This window comes from Gallinula chloropus (genome assembly GCF_964237585.1).
Source record: "Gallinula chloropus genome assembly, chromosome: 29".
In the NCBI taxonomy this organism is placed as follows: domain Eukaryota; kingdom Metazoa; phylum Chordata; class Aves; order Gruiformes; family Rallidae; genus Gallinula; species Gallinula chloropus.
In genome coordinates, this window is record NC_140114.1 from 2,777,978 (window position 1) to 2,798,749 (window position 20,772).

Genomic DNA, 20,772 nt, shown 5'->3' on the forward strand with positions numbered 1-20,772 from the left:
GCCCCTAAACCCGTAGGGGAGCATTTGATTGGTTGGTTTCCCCGTTTCCCGCCCCCTGCTCCGCACCAATAGGAACGCAGCTCTAAGTCCCCGCCTCCACCGCGGCTCTTTCCTTGGAGCTCCCACCCCTCCCTCTTCACTCCCCGCAGCTGAATTCTGATTGGCCACTCGCCTCCTCCACCCGCCCACCCGCCGGACCCTCCTCCCGCCCTCCCCGCTTCCCCGTGCTCCCATTGGTCGCCTCCCGCTACCATCCCGCCCCCTCCCTAAGATGATCTCCACGCCCATTGGGTCTCCGGGCGCTGAGTGACAGCGGCGTGGCGGCTGCTCCTCTCCCTCGGAGCGCCCGGCGGGGACGATGATGATGGAGTCGGTGCGGGCGCAGCGGCTGCAGCCCGGGGTGGGGACGCTGCGCTCCCTGCGACCGGGAGTCACCGGGGCTCCCTCCGCCGCCCCTCCGCCCGTCTCCGCGGCGCCCCCGCCCGCCGCTCCGCCCCCGCTCGGGCCGGGGTTCGCGCTGGGGCCGGGGCTGCCGCCGCCGCCGCCGCCCTTGGGGCTGCAGGGACCCGTCGCGCCGCCTCCGCCGCCTCCTCCCGGTGCTGGGCCGCCCGCTGTGCTGCGGGAGGCGGTGGAGGCGGTGGTCAGGAGCTTCGCCAAGCACACGCAGGGCTACGGCCGCGGTGAGCTGGGGGGGGGGGGGGGGGAGTCCCGGGAGAGACTTCGTTCCCCGTACTGGGCCCTTCTCGCCCCGTTTCCCCCGTGTCGGCTGCCCTCCCGCTCCCTCGCCGGTTCCTCCGCAGCCTCAGCCGGTTTTTCCCCGCATCTTCCTCCCCGGCGCCCGCCCCGGGCCCGCGGGATGCTCCCCCCGCCCCTGCCCGCGGGATGCTCCCCCCCCCGTGCCCGCGGGATGCTCCCCCCCCCCGTGCCCGCGGGATGCTCCCCCCCCCCGTGCCCGCGGGATGCTCCCCCCCCCACCTGCCCGCGGGATGCTCCCCCCCGCCCTGCCCGCGGGATGCTCCCCCCCCCCCTGCCCGCGGGATGCTCCCCCCCCCCGGCCCGCGGGATGCTCCCCCCCCCTTCCCGCGGGATGCTCCCCCCCCCGGCCCGCGGGATGCTCCCCCCCTGCCCGCGGGATGCTTCCCCCCCTGCCCGCGGGATGCTCCCCCCACGGCCCGCGGGATGCTCCCCCCCCCTGCCCGCGGGGTGCTCCCCCCCCCACGGCCCGCGGGATGCTCCCCCCCCCTGCCCGCGGGATGCTTCCCCCCCCCCCTGCCCGCGGGGTGCTCCCCCCCCCCCCTGCCCGCGGGGTGCTCCCCCCCCCCCCTGCCCGCGGGGTGCTCCCCCCCCCCCCCTGCCCGCGGGATGCTCCCCCCCCCCCCGGCCCGCGGGATGCTCCCCCCCACCCCCGGCCCGCGGGATGCTCCCCCCCACCCCCGGCCCGCGGGATGCTCCCCCCCACCCCCGGCCCGCGGGATGCTCCCCATCCCCCCCCTGCCCGCGGGATGCTGCCCCCCCCCTGCCCGCGGGATGCTGCCCCCCCCCTGCCCGCGGGATGTTCCCCCCCCCCCTGCCCGCGGGATGTTCCCCCCCCCCCTGCCCGCGGGATGTTCCCCCCCCCCCTGCCCGCGGGATGTTCCCCCCCCCCCTGCCCGCGGGATGTTCCCCCCCCCCCTGCCCGCGGGATGTTCCCCCCCCCCCTGCCCGCGGGATGCTGCCTCCCCCCTGCCCGCGGGATGCTGCCTCCCCCCTGCCCGCGGGATGCTGCCTCCCCCCTGCCCGCGGGATGCTCCCCCCGGCCCGCGGGATGCTCCCCCCGGCCCGCACAGCCCGTGGTTCTCCTCCTCCCCCCTTTCCCTTCCCGCTCGTCGGCGCCCCCGGCCCGTCCCATCCCGGTAAGGTCCGGGTTCATTCCCTGGCAGCTCCCCCGGTCCCTTCCAGCCTCGTGTCTTGGTGCTTCTCCCCCCGTAACTCACCCGGGATTCCTCTCTTAATCCGTTTCCTTGTGTCTCTCTGTCCTTCCCCCTCCTCTCCTGGAACACCCCCGGTACCAGGATTGGCTGTTGGGGAGTGGGGTAGGGGAGATGGACCCGGGGGTCCTGGGGGGCAGGAGGATGCCCATGACCAGCACTGTGCCCTCATGGCCAAGAAGGCTGATGGCATCCTGGGGGGGGGGGATGCTTAGGAAGGGGGTGGTTAGGAGGTCAGGAGAGATCCTTCTCCCTCTCTGCCCTGGTGAGGCTACACCTGAAACTTTGCATCCAATTCTGGGCCCCTCAGCTCCAGAAGGACAGAGAACTCCTCAGAAGAGCCCAATGCAGGGCCACAGAGGTGATGGAGGGAGTGGAACCCCCTTCCTTGTGAGGGGGTGACCGAGGGGTGACCGAGGGGTGACCTCAATATGTGAGGGGTGGGAGTCAGGAGGCTGGAGCCAGGCTCTGCTGAGGGACGGCGGCGACGGGACAAGGGGCATCCCCATGGGTTCTGTGAAAAACCCCCACAGCTGGGAGGAGAAACGAGCTGGTGGGGCTGCTGGTGTTGGAAGGGGCTGTTTGCAGGGGTATGAAATACTCCAGCACCAATCAATCTGAGGATGGATTGCACCAGAGGCGCCCGGCCCGGCGACAGCCCCCGGCGGAGGCTCAGATCTGGGCTCCTTGTACAAAAACCCCCACATATTTCACTGGTCCTGGGATGGAAAGAATCTCCAGCCCCACCCAAAAAGGACAGACAAGTTCCTAACTATTTTGGACTCCCCCGACGTCTTCCGGCCTGCGGCTCCGACGGGGGCGGCCCTGGGGGGCTTCCAAATGGTGAAGGGGGCCTGGCAGCCCTACGGCTCGGCCTGCGGCTCTGCTGGCTCTGGAGGAGCTCAGCCCCATGTGGAACCACTTACTGGTCTGTATTTAAGATGCAAGTCAGATGTTGTAGCCTCCACACCACGCGGGGTTACGCTCCGAAGCGATAAACAGAGAGGGTTTGATGGTGGGAACAGGCTCTGCTCTGCGTCTCTTGGCTTCTCTTTTGGCTTTCCTTGGAGGGGCAAATCCAGGACAGGAGCTGCCCTGGGCAGGTTAAGCTGGGCTTTGTAAATCTGCAGGTCTCCCCTCCACCCTCCCCTACTCCAGAATTCCTCCAGAAGAGCAACGTTTCCCTCCGAGACACAAGGAAATCGACTGGTGCCCAGAGTGCCAGTGTTTTGGGCTGGCAGATGTGTTCTGCTTGCAGGCATTTCCTTTCTCTGCAGGGTTCTGCTTGCAGGTATTCCTTTCTGGGGGTTTCCCACCAGGTGCAGAGGTAAACATCACTTCCATGGCATCTCTACCTGAGTTCAAGCCATCCAGTTGTTTTCCTCTCTGCCCTTTCCCCAGCCCGAGCTCTGCGTTGTGTTTAGTGTTCCAGGCAGAGCTAAAACCCTTCAGGGGGTGGAAGGTGTCCCTGCTTTTTTTTGAGGACCATCCTCTGGTGAGCGTGCCAGGGTTTAGGATCCTTGCTGGGGAGTGGTAAGTTCCCAGGTCCTGCCTGTTTTTGGGTTGAGGCTGTTGGACTGAGCCCAGAGGGTTGTGATTCGAGGAGCAGAATCTGACTGGAGATCTGTGACCAGTGGTGTTCCCCAGGGCACCCTGTGAGATGGGAGAGGTCTCACTTCCCTCAGGAAAGCTGCCAAGGACTCTCATCCAAAGATACTTTGATTGTGGAATTAGGAGTCTCAATTGCTGTCATTAGAGCCCTGAAACCATCACACTGCCATCCAGAGAGACCTGGCCAGGCTGGAGAGCTGGGCAGGGAGAGACCAGGTGAGGGTCAATAAAAGCAAGTGGAGAGTCTGGCACCTGGGAAGGAATAACTGGTTGAATCAGGACAGGCTGGGGGTGACCTGCTGGAGAGGAGCTCTGTGGAGAAGGACCTGGGGGTGCTGGTGGGTGACAGGGTGCCCATGAGCCAGCAGTGTGCCCTGGGGCTGAGAGAGACAATGGGATCCTGGGGGCATCAGGAGGAGTGTGGGCAGCAGGTGACAGGAGGGGATCCTCCCCCTCTACTCTGCCCTGGTCAGGCCCCACCTGGAGTGTTGTGTCCAGTTCTGGGCTCCCTGGGATAAAACAGACAGGGATCTCCTGGAGAGAGTCCAGAGAAGGGCTATGAGGATGATGAAGGGCCTGGAGCATCTCCCCTGTGAGGAGAGGCTGAGTGAGCTGGGGCTGTTCAGTCTTGAGAAGAGAAGACTAAGGGGGGGACCTAATTAAAGTTTATAATTATCTGAAGCAGGGGATGCAGGGGGAATCAGCCAGCCCCTTCTCAGTGTCTGTGGGGACAGGCCAAGGGGCAATGGCTGCAAGTTGGAGCACAGGGAGTTCTGCACCAACATGGGGAAGAACTTTTCCCCAGTGAGGCTGAGGGAGCCCTGGGACAGGCTGCCCAGGGGGTGTGGAGTCTCCTTCTCTGGAGAGATTCCAGCCCCATCTGGACACCGACCTGTGTGATATGAGCTGGGGAGCTGCTCTGGCAGGGGGGTTGGACCCCATGAGCTCTTGAGGTCCCTTCCAACCCCTACAATTCTGTGATTCTATGATTCTCTTTCCCCCACATTGCTGTTTTGGGGATTTAATGGGAGGAGGTGGGGGAATGAGCAACTTGGGAGTGAGATTTCCCTTCAGAGTCCCAGCTCAGCTGTTCCTCTGCTAAATACACCCCGGGGAGCGTTGTAGCTGGAGCTGTGCTGCGGTGAGGGCAGATGGGCTGCACTCTTTGCTCTCCAGCCCTGTAAAAGCACGTTGTTCTGAAGCATTTGTGGAATTTCAATGAGGTATTTTACCCTCTCCTCTCCTCAGCTGCCTGACCTATTGTTCCAGTCACTAAGGAAGTACCCAGCCAGTGTCTGGCACAGAGGATCTCTTGTCTGCACCGTTCTGTGCCCACGTTGCCTGGGGTTTCCTCATTCACCTGCCATTAGCACCAGCATCTCCATCTCTTCTAAATTAAAGCAAATCCTGATTTCTCTGGATTTCTGGAGTATTTCAGTCACTGGATTTCACCCTGCCTGGTGCAGCTCATCCTTCTCTGCAGCTTCTTGTGCGGTCGCTGCCGTGGAGCCTCAGTTTCCCCAGGCCAGATGGGCCCTGAAGCTGTTACTGAATTGGGCATTATCTCCCCAAATCCACTGGGGATTTTTGTGTGTGACTTAATGCTGTCCCTGTGAAGGGAATCTGCCTGGATGGGTGGGAGTTCTGCCTGGGTATGGGTGCACAGGAGAACTGGCAGGGAACTGGGTATTGTCTGTATGGCTTTTTGTTAGTCTCCAGTGGAAAATTGCCTCCTGCCTTGCATGTTACATCAAAAAACCCACCCCACCCACCCCAAATTAAACTTGAAAACAGCCCAAAACAGCTGCTTTATCAATGTGTGGCCTCAAATTAGTCTCACCTTTCAGATCTTACCCTGGGAGACTGAGAAGAGTGGCCCCGTCTCGCTGCCTCTCTGCTGGCTGCATCACATGTAGCTCCTCCCAGAGGAGCCTGTGTGGGGATTTTGGGGTGCTTTTGTCAGTTTTTGCTTAAAAGGAGAGCTCTGGGGTGGGGTTCTTCTAGCAACTCTTGCCTTAACGAGGAGTTTTCCTACCCAGGATGGGGAAAAAACGCTTCCTGTAACAAAGCTCATCCTGGCTTCAGCCCACTGTTGGGTTATCCTGGCTTCAGCCCAGGATTCACTGTTGGGTTATCCAGCCTCCTGTGCTGAGTGGCACAGGGGAGATTCCCCCATCAGGTGTTTCCATTCCCCTCCTGCAACACGCTGGGGCATCAGATGCTCCCAGGCTTGGTGGGTGGGAATACCCCTGGATGTGGATGATGCTGGAGGAAACCAGCTTCCCAAGCTCCCGTTTTCTGTGTCTGAACTGGATTCTCTTCCTCTCCCAGTGAACGTTGTGGAGGCTCTCCAGGAATTCTGGCAGATGAAGCAGTCACGTGGAGCTGACCTGAAGAATGGAGCTCTGGTGGTGTATGAGATGGTCCCTTCCAACAGCCCCCCTTACGTCTGCTACGTCACCTTGCCAGGGGGGAGCTGCTTTGGCAGTTTCCAGGTACAGTTGCTGGCTTGGAGGCTGAGTAGCTGCTGCTCCAGAGCAGTCTGACTTGGGTGCCCTGAGAATCTTTCCCCACCAGAGTTAGTGTTGGGCACAGTGTTAATGTTTTCTGGCTGGTTTGAAGCCTGAGGATGATCTGGCTCTGGCTCTGACCCTCTTTAATTTCAAGCTGGCTCATCAGCCTTCCTAATCACTTCTAACCCCCCACCTGCCCTCAGTCTGGGCAGGCTGAGCTGCACATTTTACTTTGCTCTCTGTACTGGGCTGCCTACACACAACTGACCTCAGCAGCGCTGAGTTACCTGCTGTCAGGGAACACTGTTGCTTTGGCACGTTGTTCTCCTTCCCAGGATGAAGCCGTGGGGTTGTATTTACAGGAGGCAGCTTGGACAAACTGCTGGAGTCATCTTTCCACACAAGGGCTCTGGATTTGACTCAGAACCCCTTCTTGAGGTGCCAAGAGACTCTAGAAATCAAGTCATAACGTTGGGTCGGCAGTTTCTCCCCTCTTTCTGTTCAGAGGGGAAAAGGTCCAACCCAAACCCTTTGCCTGAAAGATTAAAGTCCAAAACCCACGATGAGCCCCGACTGGGCTGCAGTGGCTTCAGGCAGTTGCTCTCTAGTCTTGAAGAAGGTATCCAAGAGAAACACTTGCAGCAGCTCCACAGCCTGCCCACCCTGAAGAGCAGCCCTCCTGCTCAGGAGCCGTTGGGTTACGTTTGGGCTTGGATTTCCTTTTGCTGGCGAGCCGATTGGTGGCGTTTCCTGATGCAGCTGCTATGTGCTGAGCTCAGCTTGCCTGCCTGCCTCTTGTGCTCAGCGTGGTTGGGATAGCTGTGGTTTCAAACCAGCTCCTAATTATTTCAGGATGGCTGAGAGCACGACTCCAAAAACCAGGCACCACCACCGCCGCCGCTCCGTGTGCCGGCGGGGTGGATGGGTGGGGGGCAAAGCGTGGGGCAAGGGCTGGAGGGGATATTGCTCATCTCACCCTTTTTCTTATCCCTTGGTCTTGTCTCCCTTCAGTTCTGCCCAACCAAGGCTGAAGCCAGAAGGAGTGCTGCGAAAATTGCCCTAATGAACTCGGTCTTTAACGAGCATCCTTCCCACAGGATCACCGACGAGTTCATCGAGAAGAGCGTTTCGGAGGCCCTGGCGTCTTTCAACGTGAGGCTTTTGATGGGGACAGGCTGACTGGAGGGGGGGAAACCTCAAATCAGGGCAAGGGAAGTTCTCTTTTTACATCTGGAACTCTTTAGGCAGTATTTTTATTTTCTTTTTTTTTTTTTTTCCCCACTGCCTTCTGAGTTTCTTCTCCTCCTCCTCCCACACGGTCTCTCTCTCTCTCTCTTTGGCTGTGCTGGCCTCAGACAACGAGGCAGAGATTTCTATTCATGTGGCCCTTCTGTGACCAGCTTGTCACCTTTCTTTAGACCACATATTTTCCAGAAACTTGGGTTTCTAGCAGCAGGAGCTCTGCATTCCTCTTTCGCTGTTCTAATTATACCCACACCCGGAGGGAGTTCTTGCTGTGCAGCCACGTGCTGCTTGATGACACCCAGAGTATTGTAAGGACTTTGAGATTGCCAGAATGGGCTGTAGGGAGAAAAAACATCCCACAGTAATACTCTGGTGTCAACTGGCATGGTCAGAAGTGTGCTACTGCAGGAGGAGTAGTGTGGGATGCAAGCTTTCAGGGAGGGAGTAGAGTGGTTGAGCGTATCTGCTGGCTCAAGGCTGTCCTCTTCCATCTAACCTGGAGTTGTGGAGGTGGAGAGGATGTGGCAGGTACTGGCTGAGCCACACTCAGTCAGGACCTGCAGCCCTGGTGTGAAATATCCCTTGCAGGGCAATCGAGAGGAAGCTGATAATCCCAACACCGGGATCGGCGCTTTTCGCTTCATGCTGGAGTCCAACAAGGGAAAGTCCATGCTGGAGTTCCAGGTATGGCTCCTCACAGTCCAAACAGAAGTGGGTTTTCCTCTGAGGACACAGCCTGGGATCTGTAGTTTAACGTGGCCAAGTGTAGAGTGATGCACATGGGACAGAACAACCCCAGGCAGTGCTACAGGCTGCGGGGAGGTTGGCTGGAGAGCTGTCAGGAAGAGAAGGACCTGGGGGTGTTGGGTGTTGGGTGACACCAGGCTGAAAATGAGCCAGCAGTGTGCCCAGGCAGCCAAGAAGGCCAATGGCATCCTGGCTTGTATCAAAAACAGTGTGGCCAGTAGGTCTGGGGAGGTAATTGTGCCCCTGTACTCGGCATTGGTGAGGCCACACCTTGAGTACTGGGTCCAGTTCTGGGCTCCCCACCATAAAAAGGACATTCTGGTCCTGGAGCGTGTCCAAAGAAGAGCAACCAGGCTGGGGAAGGGGCTGGAGGGCAAATCCTCTGAGGAGCAGCTGAGGGAGCTGGGGGTGTTCAGCCTGGAGCAGAGGAGGCTGAGGGGAGACCTTCTCCCCACCTACAACTACCTGAAGGGAGGGTGCAGAGAGGTGGGTGATGGTCTCTTCAGCCAGGGGACAGGAGATGGGACAAGGGGCAATGGGCTCAAGCTGCCCCAGGGCAGGGGCAGATTGGATATTAGAAACAAATAATTTCCTGAAAGAGTTGTCAGGGCTGGAACAGGCTGCCCAGGGAGGGGGTTGAGTCCCCTTCCCTGGATGTGTTCAAAAAAAGGGTAGATGAGGTACTCAGGGATCTGGTTTAGCTCAGGATGGGAATGGTTGGGCTCAATGATCTTCAAAGGTCTTTTCCAACGTTGTGATTCTCTGATCTGGGGAGCTTCCAGGTGCTGGAAGTACTCGGAATTGGGCTTCTCTCTGTGAAGCTGTTTGATGCTTGCATGGCTCAGTGTTGCACAGGGGTTGTGTGGCCTGTTTTCAGTGACACAGGATTGTGCTGAGTGGTGCTGGAGCCCCAGACCCCACCTCTGGGTACCTCAGCTCACTGCAGTAAGGGAGCCCTTTCATTTGTGGGTTTTATCCTCTCCCTGTGAGATGGGAGAGGTCTCATTTCCCTCAGGAAAGCTGCCAAGGACTCTCATCCAAAAGACACTTTGATTGTGGAATTAGGAGTCTCAATTGCTGTCATTAGAGCCCTGAAACCATCACACTGCCATCCAGAGAGACCTGGCCAGGCTGGAGAGCTGGGCAGGGAGAGACCAGGTGAGGGTCAATAAATGCAAGTGGAGAGTCTGGCACCTGGGAAGGAATAACCACTTGTATCAGTACAGGCTGGGGGTGACCTGCTGGAGAGGAGCTCTGTGGAGAAGGACCTGGGGGTCCTGGTGGGTGACAGGGTGCCCATGAGCCAGCAGTGTGCCCTGGGGCTGAGAGAGACAATGGGATCCTGGGGGGCATCAGGAGGAGTGTGGGCAGCAGGTGACAGGAGGGGATCCTTCCCCTCTACTCTGCCCTGGTCAGGCCCCACCTGGAGTGTTGTGTCCAGTTCTGGGCTCCCTGGGATAAAAAGGACAGGGATCTCCTGGAGAGAGTCCAGAGAAGGGCCACGAAGATGATGAAGGGCCTGGAGCATCTCCCCTGTGAGGAGAGGCTGAGTAAGTTGTGACTGTTCAGCTTTGAGAAGACTAAGGGGGGGATCTAATTAATGTCTGTAATTATCTGAAGCAGGGGATGCAGGGGGAATCAGCCAGCCCCTTTTCAGTGTCTGTGGGGACAGGCCAAGGGGCAATGGCTGCAAGTTGGAGCACAGGGAGTTCTGCACCAACCTGGGGAAGAACTTTTCCCCAGTGAGGGTGAGGGAGCCCTGGGACAGGCTGCCCAGGGGGTGTGGAGTCTCCTTCTCTGGGGAGATTCCAGCCCTGTCTGGACACCGACCTGTGTGATACGAGCTGGGGAGCTGCTCTGGCAGGGGGGTTGGACCTGATGAGCTCTCCAGGTCCCTCCCAACCCCTGTGATTCTGTGATTACCTGAGCAGCCTGTGTGTCCTCCTGAAGATCTACTCAGCCTGTCTCTCCTTGTGATAAAACATCTGTGGAAATGAAGAGTACAGAGTGCTGAGGGAACTGCTGTGACGCTCATTGGGCAGGAGGAGAACAGGCAGAACAGCTGGCTGAGAGCTGAGATTCTTCTGGGCTTTATTCCAGATGAGGAAGCTGCTCCTCTGAGCAGAGCAGAGCAGCCAGGTGAACAGAACTGTCCAGAGCACTCCAAATGCTGCATGTGACGCGCAGAGATGTTGTCAGGAGGGTGCCCTTCGAGTCCTGAATCCTTCTCATTTAAACTCAGGTTTCAAAAGTAACTTGAAACGATTCTTGCACTGAGGAGCTGACTGGAAGTGCACCAACTGGAACTGGATTTTGAGGAGTAATTACAGAATCACAAGGTTGGCAGAGACCTTTGAAGATCATCGAGTCCAACCATTCCCATCCTGAGCTAAACCCAGATCCCTGAGTACCTCATCTACCCTTTTTTTGAGCACACCCAGGGAAGGGGACTCAACCCCCTCCCTGGGCAGCCTGTTCCAACCCTGACAACTCTTTCAGTAAAAATTTTTTGTCTAATATCCAATCTGCCCCTGCCCTGGGGCAGCTTGAGCCCATTGCCCCTTGTCCCATCTCCTGTCCCCTGGCTGAAGAGACCATCACCCACCTCTCTGCACCCTCCCTTCAAGTAGTTGTAGGTGGGGAGAAGGTCTCAGCCTCCTCTTCTCCAGGCTAAATTAGACCATGATTCTGCTCCAGACAGTAAAGCAGAGCTTGGGTGCAGCTCAGAGCCTGGAGTGTTGCTGCAGTTGGGGTTCTTTGCAGTAGGAAAGCTTTTCCTGGAGCTGACTTCTTGCCTGGCTCCTTTCCCTTGAGTGGAAACACTCGGCGGGTGGAAGACAGAAGTGTTTATGTTCATGAGCCTGTTTACACAGGGTGACTGTGTTAGGGGTGTTCCTGAGGCTGTGTTCCTGTTTGGGAAGCCTAACTAGGCCCTGTGAGTTTATGAAGCAAAATTTGTGCAGCCTTGAGAGGGAAGAGTTTGCTTGGGAGATGCTGGATCATCACCCGCTCCGGCTGGAGAATCCTGGAACCCAGGGGCATCTTTATCTCCTCTGGAATCCTCTCATCTGGTCGGGGGGGTTTCTGTCCAGTGGGCTGAGCAGGGCTTTTCCCTGCCTGCTTGGACCCTGGTGCCTCCCTCCTTGCCCTGTTCCTGTGGTTTTTCTGGTCTTTTTGGTTAAATCTTCCCTCGTTCACGCTGCAGCTCTGTTGGCCACAGACTCCCGAGTTGCAGACGTGCTCTGTGAGCCTTGAAATCGCCAAAGTCCTCGTAGCCATAGCTAGAAAACTGCTTGGCAGGCTGAGTCCACCTCCTCCTCCTCTTCCTCCTCCTCCTCTTCCTCCCTATCTCTCACCCTTGCAGGAGCTGATGACCGTCTTCCAGCTGTTGCACTGGAACGGCAGCCTCAAGGCCATGCGGGAGCGGCAGTGCTCGCGGCAGGTGAGTCCGCGCCGCGCGTCTCTCTCTACTCAAGGCTTACAACACCCTCCTCCCTCAGCTGCCTGTAGCTGCCAGATGCTACTATGCAGTCCCACGGGGGCGGTTTGTTTCTCCTAAGCTACCCTACCTGTGTCTGTTACTCCCAGGAGGTCCTGGCTCACTACTCCCACCGCGCTCTGGACGATGACATCAGGAACCAGATGGCCATGGACTGGGTGAACAGGGAGCAGAGCAGCCCAGGGGCTCTCTCCAGAGAGCTGGCTTCCACGGAGAGAGAGCTGGACGAGGCGCGCCTGGCTGGGAAGGAGCTGCGCTTCCATAAGGAGAAGAAAGATATCCTGATGCTGGCAGCTGGCCAGCTGGGGAGCGTGCACCCCTCCAACTGCTAGACTCCAGCCTGTGAGGCAGTCTGGTCTGCTCTCTACCCCCCACCTCTCCCCAACATGCACCCCCCCCCCTGCCCTCCCCCAGGCCTACTAACACCTCCGCGCCAGCGGGATCTGTCCCGGTCACGTAAAGCATGTAATGCCTCTTCCAGAACTGGGGCCTGTTTGCACATTTTAAAGAGTTTTGGGTTGGTTTTTTTTTTTTTTCCTTCTTTTTTTTTAAAAAAAAAAGAGAAAAAAGCTCCTGGACAGATTTTTACTCTTTGCTTCTGGACCCACTCCCCAGCTGCCTGGCTGCTGGAGATCTCCTCCTGTCACTTACTCTCCTTTAAAATGCATTCAGAATGCTGCTGCTCAGGATTTACACCAAGGAAAGGGGTGCTGTGTGTGGGTGCTGTGCTGTGGTGCTTATCCAGAACACCTCTGGTCCTTTGGGGCCGCTGCATGTGGTGCAGACCCACTTGACTTCATTTTCTTCTCTTTTCGCTTCTAGAGTGGAGGGAGGAATCTCTCAGAACCCCTTGATCAGCAAGCTAATTAAAAAAAAACACCTAAAAGCCTAACAAAAACCAACCAACACCACCTCTCCAACACCCCACCATGAGCTGTGGTGCTGGGGGGATACTCCCAAGTGCTTCAAAGGGATTTAAAACTGGGATCTTAACTTTGGCAGGGTTTAAACCTACAGAATTCAGGTTCCCAGCCCCCAGGCAGGATTCACAGTTACTCTGACAGTTTTCAGGTGCCTGTTTCTGCTCCAGCTCTGCCTGTTCAGTCCTGTGGTTTATTCTCAAGTGAGTAACACACCTATCAAACCACGAGGCTCTTCCTCCATGGCTTTTTGCTGGGTTTAGTTTTGCTGGAAGTGGAGCGTTGGTGGGGTTTTGGGATGGGTTTTGTTAGTGTTTTTTATTTAAATCATGTGAGAAGTGAGAGATGGACATGCTGTTCTGTCCAGAGCTGCTTCCAAACCAACTGTTGGACTTGGCCTTTTCAAGGAAGGTTTAAAAACCTTTGCCAGAGCTGTGGAACTCACTTAGCAGTAAGAGGGGAAACCACTCAGCTTCCCTCCTTGCCATACAAGCCTTTGTTTAATCCTTTGTTCCCTGGAATTGAGCTTAATCCTTTTAAACCAGAGCTCTGGCCCCAAGCAGCTAAAGCTCAGACTAGAATTTAGTCTTGACTCTGCTTGGCCTCTCTCACCAAATTTAAGGGGTCTTTCTAATTCCAGCACCCAGCTTTGGGCTGGGTAAAACAAGGAGGGGAGAGCAGTTGGGGTGTCAGTGTTCCCCATGTTCCCCTCCCTGTAACAGCACCAAAAATCCTTCAGTGTGGTACCAAAAAACCAACCAGTTCCCCCCTCTCTCCATACACATTGGTACTAAGTCTGGGTGATGGGGAGAGTTTAAACACTGCCCTTTCTGACAGAAAACCTCAAGGCCACAGTCAGGGCTCACTTGAGGTAATTCCTCTCCTTTCCTAATTTCCCAGAAGATCTGGCAGCATCTTGGTGGGAACAGAACTCAAAGGCAGATGGAATTTCTTCTTTCTCTGGGGCAGCTCTCAGCTTCCTCTGGTTCTTTTCCCCCCCCCCCACCCTCCCTTTCTCTGCAGGAGCATATTTGAGCAATAATCTTTGTTTTCAGATGGAGATTTAAGACAAATTGCATTATCTGTAGCTATTCTAGTTTTGTATTCTTCTCCTAACGAGCCTGGTTTGGGGTTTTTTGATCTATTTTTTTATACACAGTCTCTTTACACGACACTATTCATGTTTAACTCCTTTATAAACCTAAATGCTGTGGAGTTACCTGGTGAGTTTGTTGGGTGTTTTGTTGTTTTTTTAACAGATTGGTAATACTTAGACCTGGTATTTGGATTTAATTTTAATCCCTTCCTCCAGGAGAAGTGTTGAGCCTCGACAGCTTCACCTTCCCTTGTGTGAAACGGTGATGGATCCCAGGGTAAAATCTCCCAGAGAGGTGAACTCCTAAAAGAACTCAGCCCTTGGCTATTTGTGCCCCACTGGGCAGGATTCCTCACTGCTTTTTGCTGCTTTTTGGGGTCTTTTTTCCTGTTATTTTCAGGTGGGTAGGAGGGTTTTGTGTGTCAGGGTTGGGGATGGCTCCAGCCAAACTCTCTGCCATCCTGCCCTGTGTTGCTGGGTTGTCCAGCAGCCTGGTGAGCAATTTGGGGAGGATGAGGGTGTTTCCCTTCCTCATGGCTGGTGGAAAAGAAGTTGATATTCCTTGGCTTGTATTCTTTGGCAATTTGGGCACTGGGGGGTCAGTCTCTGCTTGGAAAGGGGTGAAGATGAATCATAGAATTGTAGGGGTTGGAAGGGACCTCCAGAGCTCATGGGGACCAACCCCCTGCCAAAGCAGGGTCCCTGGGACAGGTCACACAGGTCGGTGTCCAGACAGGGCTGGAATCTCTCCAGAGAAGGAGACTCCACACCCCCTGGGCAGCCTGTCCCAGGGCTCCCTCACCCTCACTGGGGAAAAGTTCTTCCCCATGTTGGTGCAGAACTCCCTGTGCTCCAACTTGCAGCCATTGCCCCTTGTCCTATCCCCACAGACACTGAAAAGGGGCTGGCTGATTCCCCCTGCATCCCCTGCTTCAGATAATTATAAACTTTAATTAGATCCTCCTTAGTCTTCTCTTCTCAAGACTGAACAGCCCCAGCTCACTCAGCCTCTCCTCACAGGGGAGATGCTCCAGGCCCTTCATCATCTCCGTAGCCCTTCTCTGGACTCTCTCCAGGAGATCCCTGTCCTTTTTATCCCAGGGAGCCCAGAACTGGCCACAACACTCCAGGTGGGGCCTGACCAGGGCAGGTTCCCTCAGCAGGCAAACGGGATGTTCTCCGGAGTGGCAAAGCCTAAAGGATAAATCCCACCCCCCAAGGGATAAATAGATCTATCCTACCATGGGATAAATCCATCCCCCTCAAGGGATAAATAGATCTATCCTACCATGGGATAAATCCCACTCCCTAAGGGATAAATAGATCTATCCTACCATGGGATAAATCCCACCCCTCAAGGGGTAAATAGATCTGTCCTACCATGGGATAAATCCCACTCCTTAAGGGATAAATAGATCTGTCCTACCATGGGATAAATCCCTCCCCCCAAGGGGTAAATCCACCCCCCAAGGGATAAATCCCTCGCAGGGATAAACCCCCCCCAGGGTAAGTCCCTGTCATGCTCGGTGCACGGTTCCCACACGGGCCTGTGGGTGGCCCTGCTGCCTCCTCTCCCCCTCGGGAAGCGGCAGCCGGGCCGCCTGCCCGCCCCTCTCCCCCGGGCCCTCCCCCAGCGCCGGGACAGGCGCTGGCAATGGGGTCCCCAGTACGACCCAGTTCAGGGCTGGGGGGGGGGTTGGGCCTTGTGTGTGTGTCCCCGCCCTTCCCAAGATGGCGGCAGGCCCGGCCCGGCCCGACCTCCTCAGGATTGGAGGCGCTTCCACCCCCCCCCCCCCACCCCCCGCAGATGGCGGCGCGGGCGGGACGAGCCGCTTTGACCTTCCCAAGATGGCGGCGGCGCTTTCCGGCGCGTTTCCCGGCGTCCAGCGCGGCGGCGGCGGCGGTGGCGGTGAGAGCGGCAAGATGGCGGACGTGCTGGATCTGCATGAGGCGGGAGGCGAGGACTTCGCCATGGATGAGGATGGCGACGGTGAGGGGCTTTTCCCTGATGGCCCGGGCCTCACCGGCCCGGCCGCTCTTCCCTTGGGTGTCCCGCCTCCTCCCCTGGGGCCCCGGACCCGGCGCAGTCCCGCTCCGGTTCCCCCTCTCGGCGGGGTGGGGGGGGAGGTGGGCCGGGGACACCGGCCTGCCCTGACCGGGTGCTCCTCGCCGCTCCAACCCCCCCTCTCGCCCTCAGAGAGCATCCACAAGCTGAAGGAGAAGGCCAAGAAGCGAAAGGGACGAGGCTTCGGCTCAGGTGAGGCCCCTCCTGCCCCAGCCCCATGGCCCCTCGGCCCCTGGGCTGAGGTCGGGCACTCGGGCCCCAGCCCCCGGAGGGCGGTGGGGCTCGATGCCCCGCCGGTGCCTCAGGGAGCTCGACGTGCCCTGCGGCTCCCCGGGGCCCTGCTGTGCTCCTGGGCGATGGCACCAGCGGCCTGTTTCTCTCCCCTTGGCCCTGCTCAGAGGAAGGCTCGCGTGCCCGCGTGCGGGAGGACTACGACAGCGTGGAGCAGGACGGCGACGAGCCCGGCCCGCAGAGGTGTGAGTATCACAGGCATGGGGCAGTGTGGGGCCTTTCCCTGCACTGCCTGGATCTGGCTTCAGCTGGCTGAGAAGAGCGAATGGTCCCTCAGTCAGTTTACAGCCAACACTGAGCTGGGAGGACGCAGCCATCTGCCTGAGGGCGGGTGGGTGGGTGGGTGTGGGGGGTGAGGGGGGCTTCAGAGGGACCTGTCCAAGCTGCACCCATGGGCTGGGATCAACGGGATGAGGTTTAACAGCCCTTGGGGACATACAGTGACCCCGAGGAGGGGCACAGGCCGGGGCTGAGCGCCCTGTGCTCAGTGTGACTCTGGCCCTTCGGCGCCGCAGCGGTGGAGGGCTGGATTCTCTTCGTCACGGGGGTTCACGAGGAGGCGACGGAAGAAGACATCCACGACAAGTTCGCCGAGTACGGCGAGATCAAGAACATCCACCTGAACCTGGACAGACGGACGGGCTACCTGAAGGTGGGAGCGGGCGCTCGGCACGGGCTGCGCTTCCCCACCCCCCCACCCCCCCCCCGCCACCTTCCCCGCCTCCTTTGACTTAACGGGGTGGTGAAGGGCCTTGTCCACGAGGCAGCGGCTGGGACACATCACACCACAGCCCTGTGCTTCCCTCCCCCCAGCTTTCTTGGCTGCAGGCAGGATAAAAAGCCTCATGGGGGGGGGTGTCTGTCCCTGTGTCCAGCCCCTTGCTGCTTCCCCCTCGGCCGGAAGCCGCTGCGGCTCACGCTCCCCATCCCCTCCTGTCTCTCTAGGGATACACCCTGGTGGAGTACGAGACCTATAAAGAGGCGCAGGCGGCCATGGAGGGGCTGAACGGGCAGGAGCTGATGGGGCAGCCCATCAGCGTGGACTGGTGCTTCGTGCGAGGGCCTCCCAAGGGGAAGAGGAGGTGAGCGCGGCGCGGGCGAGACCTCGGCGTGGCGGTGCTGGAGGCCACACAGGGACCTTCTGCTGCTGGCCCGGGCTGCTCAGAGCCCCATCCAACCTGACCACGATCCATCCCAGGGACGGGGTGTCCACAGCTTCCCTGTGCCCGTTGCTCCTGGTGTCCCCATTTGTCACCCCCTGTCCCCCGGCCCGGTGGCCGCTGTGGGGTTTTACCCACACCCACCTTGCCCGGCGGTTGCGCCCATCACACCCCTTTAGAACTCCTAACGCTGAGCTCTCTGGCTCGATGACATCACTCATCCGCTGATGACATCACCCCGACGCAGAGCGCTGTGACGTCACATCCCCCCAGGGCCTAGAAATTCAGACACCCCCTTTCTCTTCCAGGGGCGGGCGCCGACGGAGCCGCAGCCCGGACAGGAGACGCCGATGATGGAGCCTTATTCCTACCCGTGCGTTCCAATTCCAAACTGGGGGGAGGGAAAGGGGGGGAACTGGGAGGGGGAAGAAGGGGCAGGGGTGGGGCTTGGGACCTTTGGGGACGTTTGAGGAACAGCCAGAGGCCTCAAACACTCGGTCTCTTCTCTTCCTTTGGCACAAGGTGTTCTTGTTTCCAGGGAAGAACACGCCAGGCCTGCAGGCTGGGGGGTTGTTTTCACACAGCCCCCCGGGCCCGGTTACGTCCCAAACTGTGCCGTTTTCACCCGGTTTGGCCCATCTCTGAGCAGCCCAACCTTCTGGATGCTCTTCTTTTATTTGGAGAGGAGTTTTCTCTGCCCCAGGCAGCCGTTCCTTACACCTCCCGAGGGGTTTCTGCTGGTGGTTTTACCTTTGCAAGTGAAGTTGGCTTTTCTAATGACTCCAGTGTTGTGTTAAGAGTGTCCCCTCGTTACGTGTCTGTAATTAAACGTTCTGAGAAGCTGTAACTGAGCCCAGTCCCCTTCCTGCCCCTCTGCTGACCTTCAGTTGCCTAAAGCCAAGCTGATGGCAGTGCTGGAGCTGCTGCTCTCAGCACTGGCGTTGGAGAAACTGAGTCATTGGGGGGAAAAAGGTGTTTTTTTTCCTTAAAGCAGCGTGTGGAAGGGATGGTTTTATTGAGCTGTGCTGTTCCCCATTAGAGTGGGGAGGGGGTTCTGCTCCCCCCGGCGCAGGGGAAGGGGCACAGTTTGAATTCACTCCCCGGCTCCGGGTTGAAGCCGCCCGGCTCCTGCTGGGAAAAGCATCAGGATTTATTGGCAGCAGGTGTGTGGGTGGGGCAGAACCCTCCTGTCTCCCCCAAAACCCACTTTTGGGGGGTTCCCCTATGCTCTGCCCTGGGCCCAGCCTGGCCTCACCCTCACATGAAACTCTCCACCGTCCTCTGGCACGACTCACACCTCCGTCCTGCCGGAGCTGCTCCCGCCATCACCCCCAGCTCATGCTTTTCGGATTCTCCTGGGTTACCCCCGGGTCTCCTGGTCGGTCCAACCGTGATGGAGACCCGGAAAGACCCGGTGAGGGTGGACGCAACCTCCTGCTGGTGCCGGCGTCGGCCGCAGCGACAGGCACGCCGCATCTCCCTACGGAAATGCACCGTGAAGAGCCCGTAGACCAGCGGATCCAGGCACGTGTTGAAGAGGCCGAAGAGGAAGAGGATGTGGCTGAGGGATGGCGGCACCTTCCCCCGCGTCAGCATCTCAGGGGAGAACCAGTACCAGAGGCCGAGGAGGTAGTATGGTGTCCAGCAGACGACGAAGGTCAGGACGATGACGATGGACATCTTGAGCGTGCGCATCCTGGCCCGGGGGATGTTGTTGTAGGAGCGGCGGAGCTGGATCTCCCGGGAGGAGACTGAGGTGGGGGGGGGGAGTGGGAAGGGAAAGAGAGAGGAGGGGTAGGGATTGGTGTCACCCCAGGGCTTGGTGAAGAACCCAGCAGCGCCAGGGCGGGGACGGGCGCTCACCGCCGGCGTCCTTCATCCTGCCGGAGATGGCGGCGAGGATGCGGCCGTAGCACAGCACCATGACGAGCAGGGGCAGGAGGAAGAGGCAGGAGAAGGTGAACATGTTGTAAAGCGTCTCCTGCCAGTGCGCCGCGAAGCTGCCCACCGTCGCGCACTGCACGAAGCGCCGCGGCCGCGACCGGCTCACCGTGCGGAACACGAACGCCTGCGAAAGGGGTTGGGGAGAGGGGTCAGCGTCCCTCTTCCTCCTCCTCCCTCCTCCTTCTTCCTCCCCAACCCACCCCTCCCTTTCCCCGTGGAGGTGGCAGTGGTGTCCCCTCCCAGCTCTCCCCGCGACCCCACCTGGGGCAGAGCCAGCACGGCGCTGAGCGCCCACGCCGCGCACAGCATCGCCTTGTTCCTCCTCTCGGCGCTCCCCACCGCCAAGGGCGTCACGATGGCGGCGTGCCGGTCCAACGCGATGACGACGGTGACGAAGGCCGACGCGTACATGGTGGCCAGCTTGAGGAACATGAGCGCCCGGCACGCCGCGTCCCCCCCGTACCACTGCACGGTGACGTTCCAGGCGGCGTCCAGCGGCATCACCACCACCGTCACCAGCAGATCGGCCACTGCCAGGTTGGCCATCAGCACCCGGACGCGCGGTGGGCGCCGCCGCGGCGCTCGGGCCGCCGACCAGAGCACGGCCCCGTTGCAGCAAGCGGAGGAGAGGAAGAGGAGGCAGGTGACCCCCACCCGCACCTTGGCGGCGGCGGAGAAGGTGGGCAGCGGGACGCCTTCCTCGCCGCCGCGGCTGCTGTTGCCCACCGGCCTGGTGAGGTTCATGCCGGCGGCAGCCGCGGCGGCAGCGCTGGGAGCCCGGGGACCTGTTGGGCTTCAGCCCCACAGCCGGACGCGGTGATGTTGAACATCCTGTCGCGATTCCCTGCCCTGAGTTGTGTCTGGTCGTGGCCTGAAGGGGTGGGGGGGAACCCCAGAGCTGTGTGGTGCCCACCCAGGTCCCCTCCTGTGTCCCAGGCAGGGATGGGTCCTTCTCCTGTCCCTCCTGTCCCCGAGGACCCCCCAGCACCAAGAGCAGAGGGGGGGGTGGGGGTGCAGCTCGCCCCTCAGCACCCCTGGGCAGTGAGGAGGGGGTGTCCGGGTGTCCTTCCTCCTCCTTCCTCCTCCTCTCCCGGGCAGTGACCCTGCGGGGGTTAGAAAATCCCTGTCGCCGGGGGGGGGGTGGGGGGATGCTGGGGGTCCTGTGCCTGGCCCCTCCCCAGCCTGTCCTCCCTCTGCGCTGTGGCAGCCGAGGATGGGAGGGGAGAGTTGGGGGGGGGGGGGGCCGGGCCGTCCTAGGGCTGCCGCGTATGTCCCCCCCCCCTCCCCCAAAGTCGGTTCCAGCAGCACCCCAACCCCTCCCCCGGCCTCCAGCCCCGGCAGCGTTCCCAAGTTCCCCTCCCCCTCAGCCCCGGCATTGCCCCCCAGGAGCCCCCCCCGCAGCCCCCGCGGCAATTCCCCCCTCCCCCAGCAGCCCCCAGCCCCGGCACGTCCCGTCCCCCCCCCGCCTCGCCCCGCAGCCCCCCCCGGTGCGGTACCGCTCTGCAGCGCTGCCCGGCCGCACTTGCCGCAGCCGGTGCCGCCGCACCGGGCACAGCCCAACCTCCCGCTGCGGCACCGGCCCGGCCCGGCCCGGCCCCTCTGTCCCCGCCATGGGGGTCCCTGCCAGTCACCCCCACGGCTGCGATTGCGCCCCGATGCTGGGCCCCCCCCCCACTGTGTCCCCGGGGGGACCAAAGCTGCTGCCCACCCCCTC

General features: G+C 59.7%; 3 protein-coding genes across 3 annotated transcripts; 2 read left to right on the plus strand and 1 right to left on the minus strand.

The window, feature by feature from the left end:
* Positions 1-358: 358 nt before the first annotated feature.
* Positions 359-12,271, plus strand: LIX1L (limb and CNS expressed 1 like; the record flags this gene model as incomplete). The annotated part of the gene is made up of 6 exons (XM_084276779.1): positions 359-680; positions 5,910-6,073; positions 7,103-7,243; positions 7,925-8,020; positions 11,448-11,525; positions 11,672-12,271. 6 exons carry the CDS (start codon positions 359-361, stop codon positions 11,912-11,914), a joined length of 1,044 nt encoding a protein of 347 aa, XP_084132905.1. The 3' UTR covers positions 11,915-12,271.
* Positions 12,272-15,454: 3,183 nt separating this feature from the next.
* RBM8A (RNA binding motif protein 8A) lies at positions 15,455-17,955 on the plus strand. Its single transcript, XM_084276788.1, has 7 exons — positions 15,455-15,588; positions 15,796-15,855; positions 16,062-16,139; positions 16,470-16,606; positions 16,900-17,036; positions 17,423-17,487; positions 17,653-17,955. The coding sequence occupies exons 1-6, from the start codon at positions 15,522-15,524 to the stop codon at positions 17,466-17,468; spliced, it is 525 nt and encodes a 174-aa protein (XP_084132914.1). The 5' UTR covers positions 15,455-15,521; the 3' UTR covers positions 17,469-17,487; positions 17,653-17,955.
* A 416-nt stretch (positions 17,956-18,371) lies between these two features.
* On the minus strand, positions 18,372-19,802 carry LOC311202142 (gonadotropin-releasing hormone II receptor-like; the record flags this gene model as incomplete). Its single annotated transcript, XM_084276687.1, has 3 exons — positions 18,372-18,865; positions 18,978-19,182; positions 19,320-19,802. 3 exons carry the CDS (start codon positions 19,800-19,802, stop codon positions 18,372-18,374), a joined length of 1,182 nt encoding a protein of 393 aa, XP_084132813.1.
* Between the last annotated feature and the right edge of the window lie 970 nt (positions 19,803-20,772).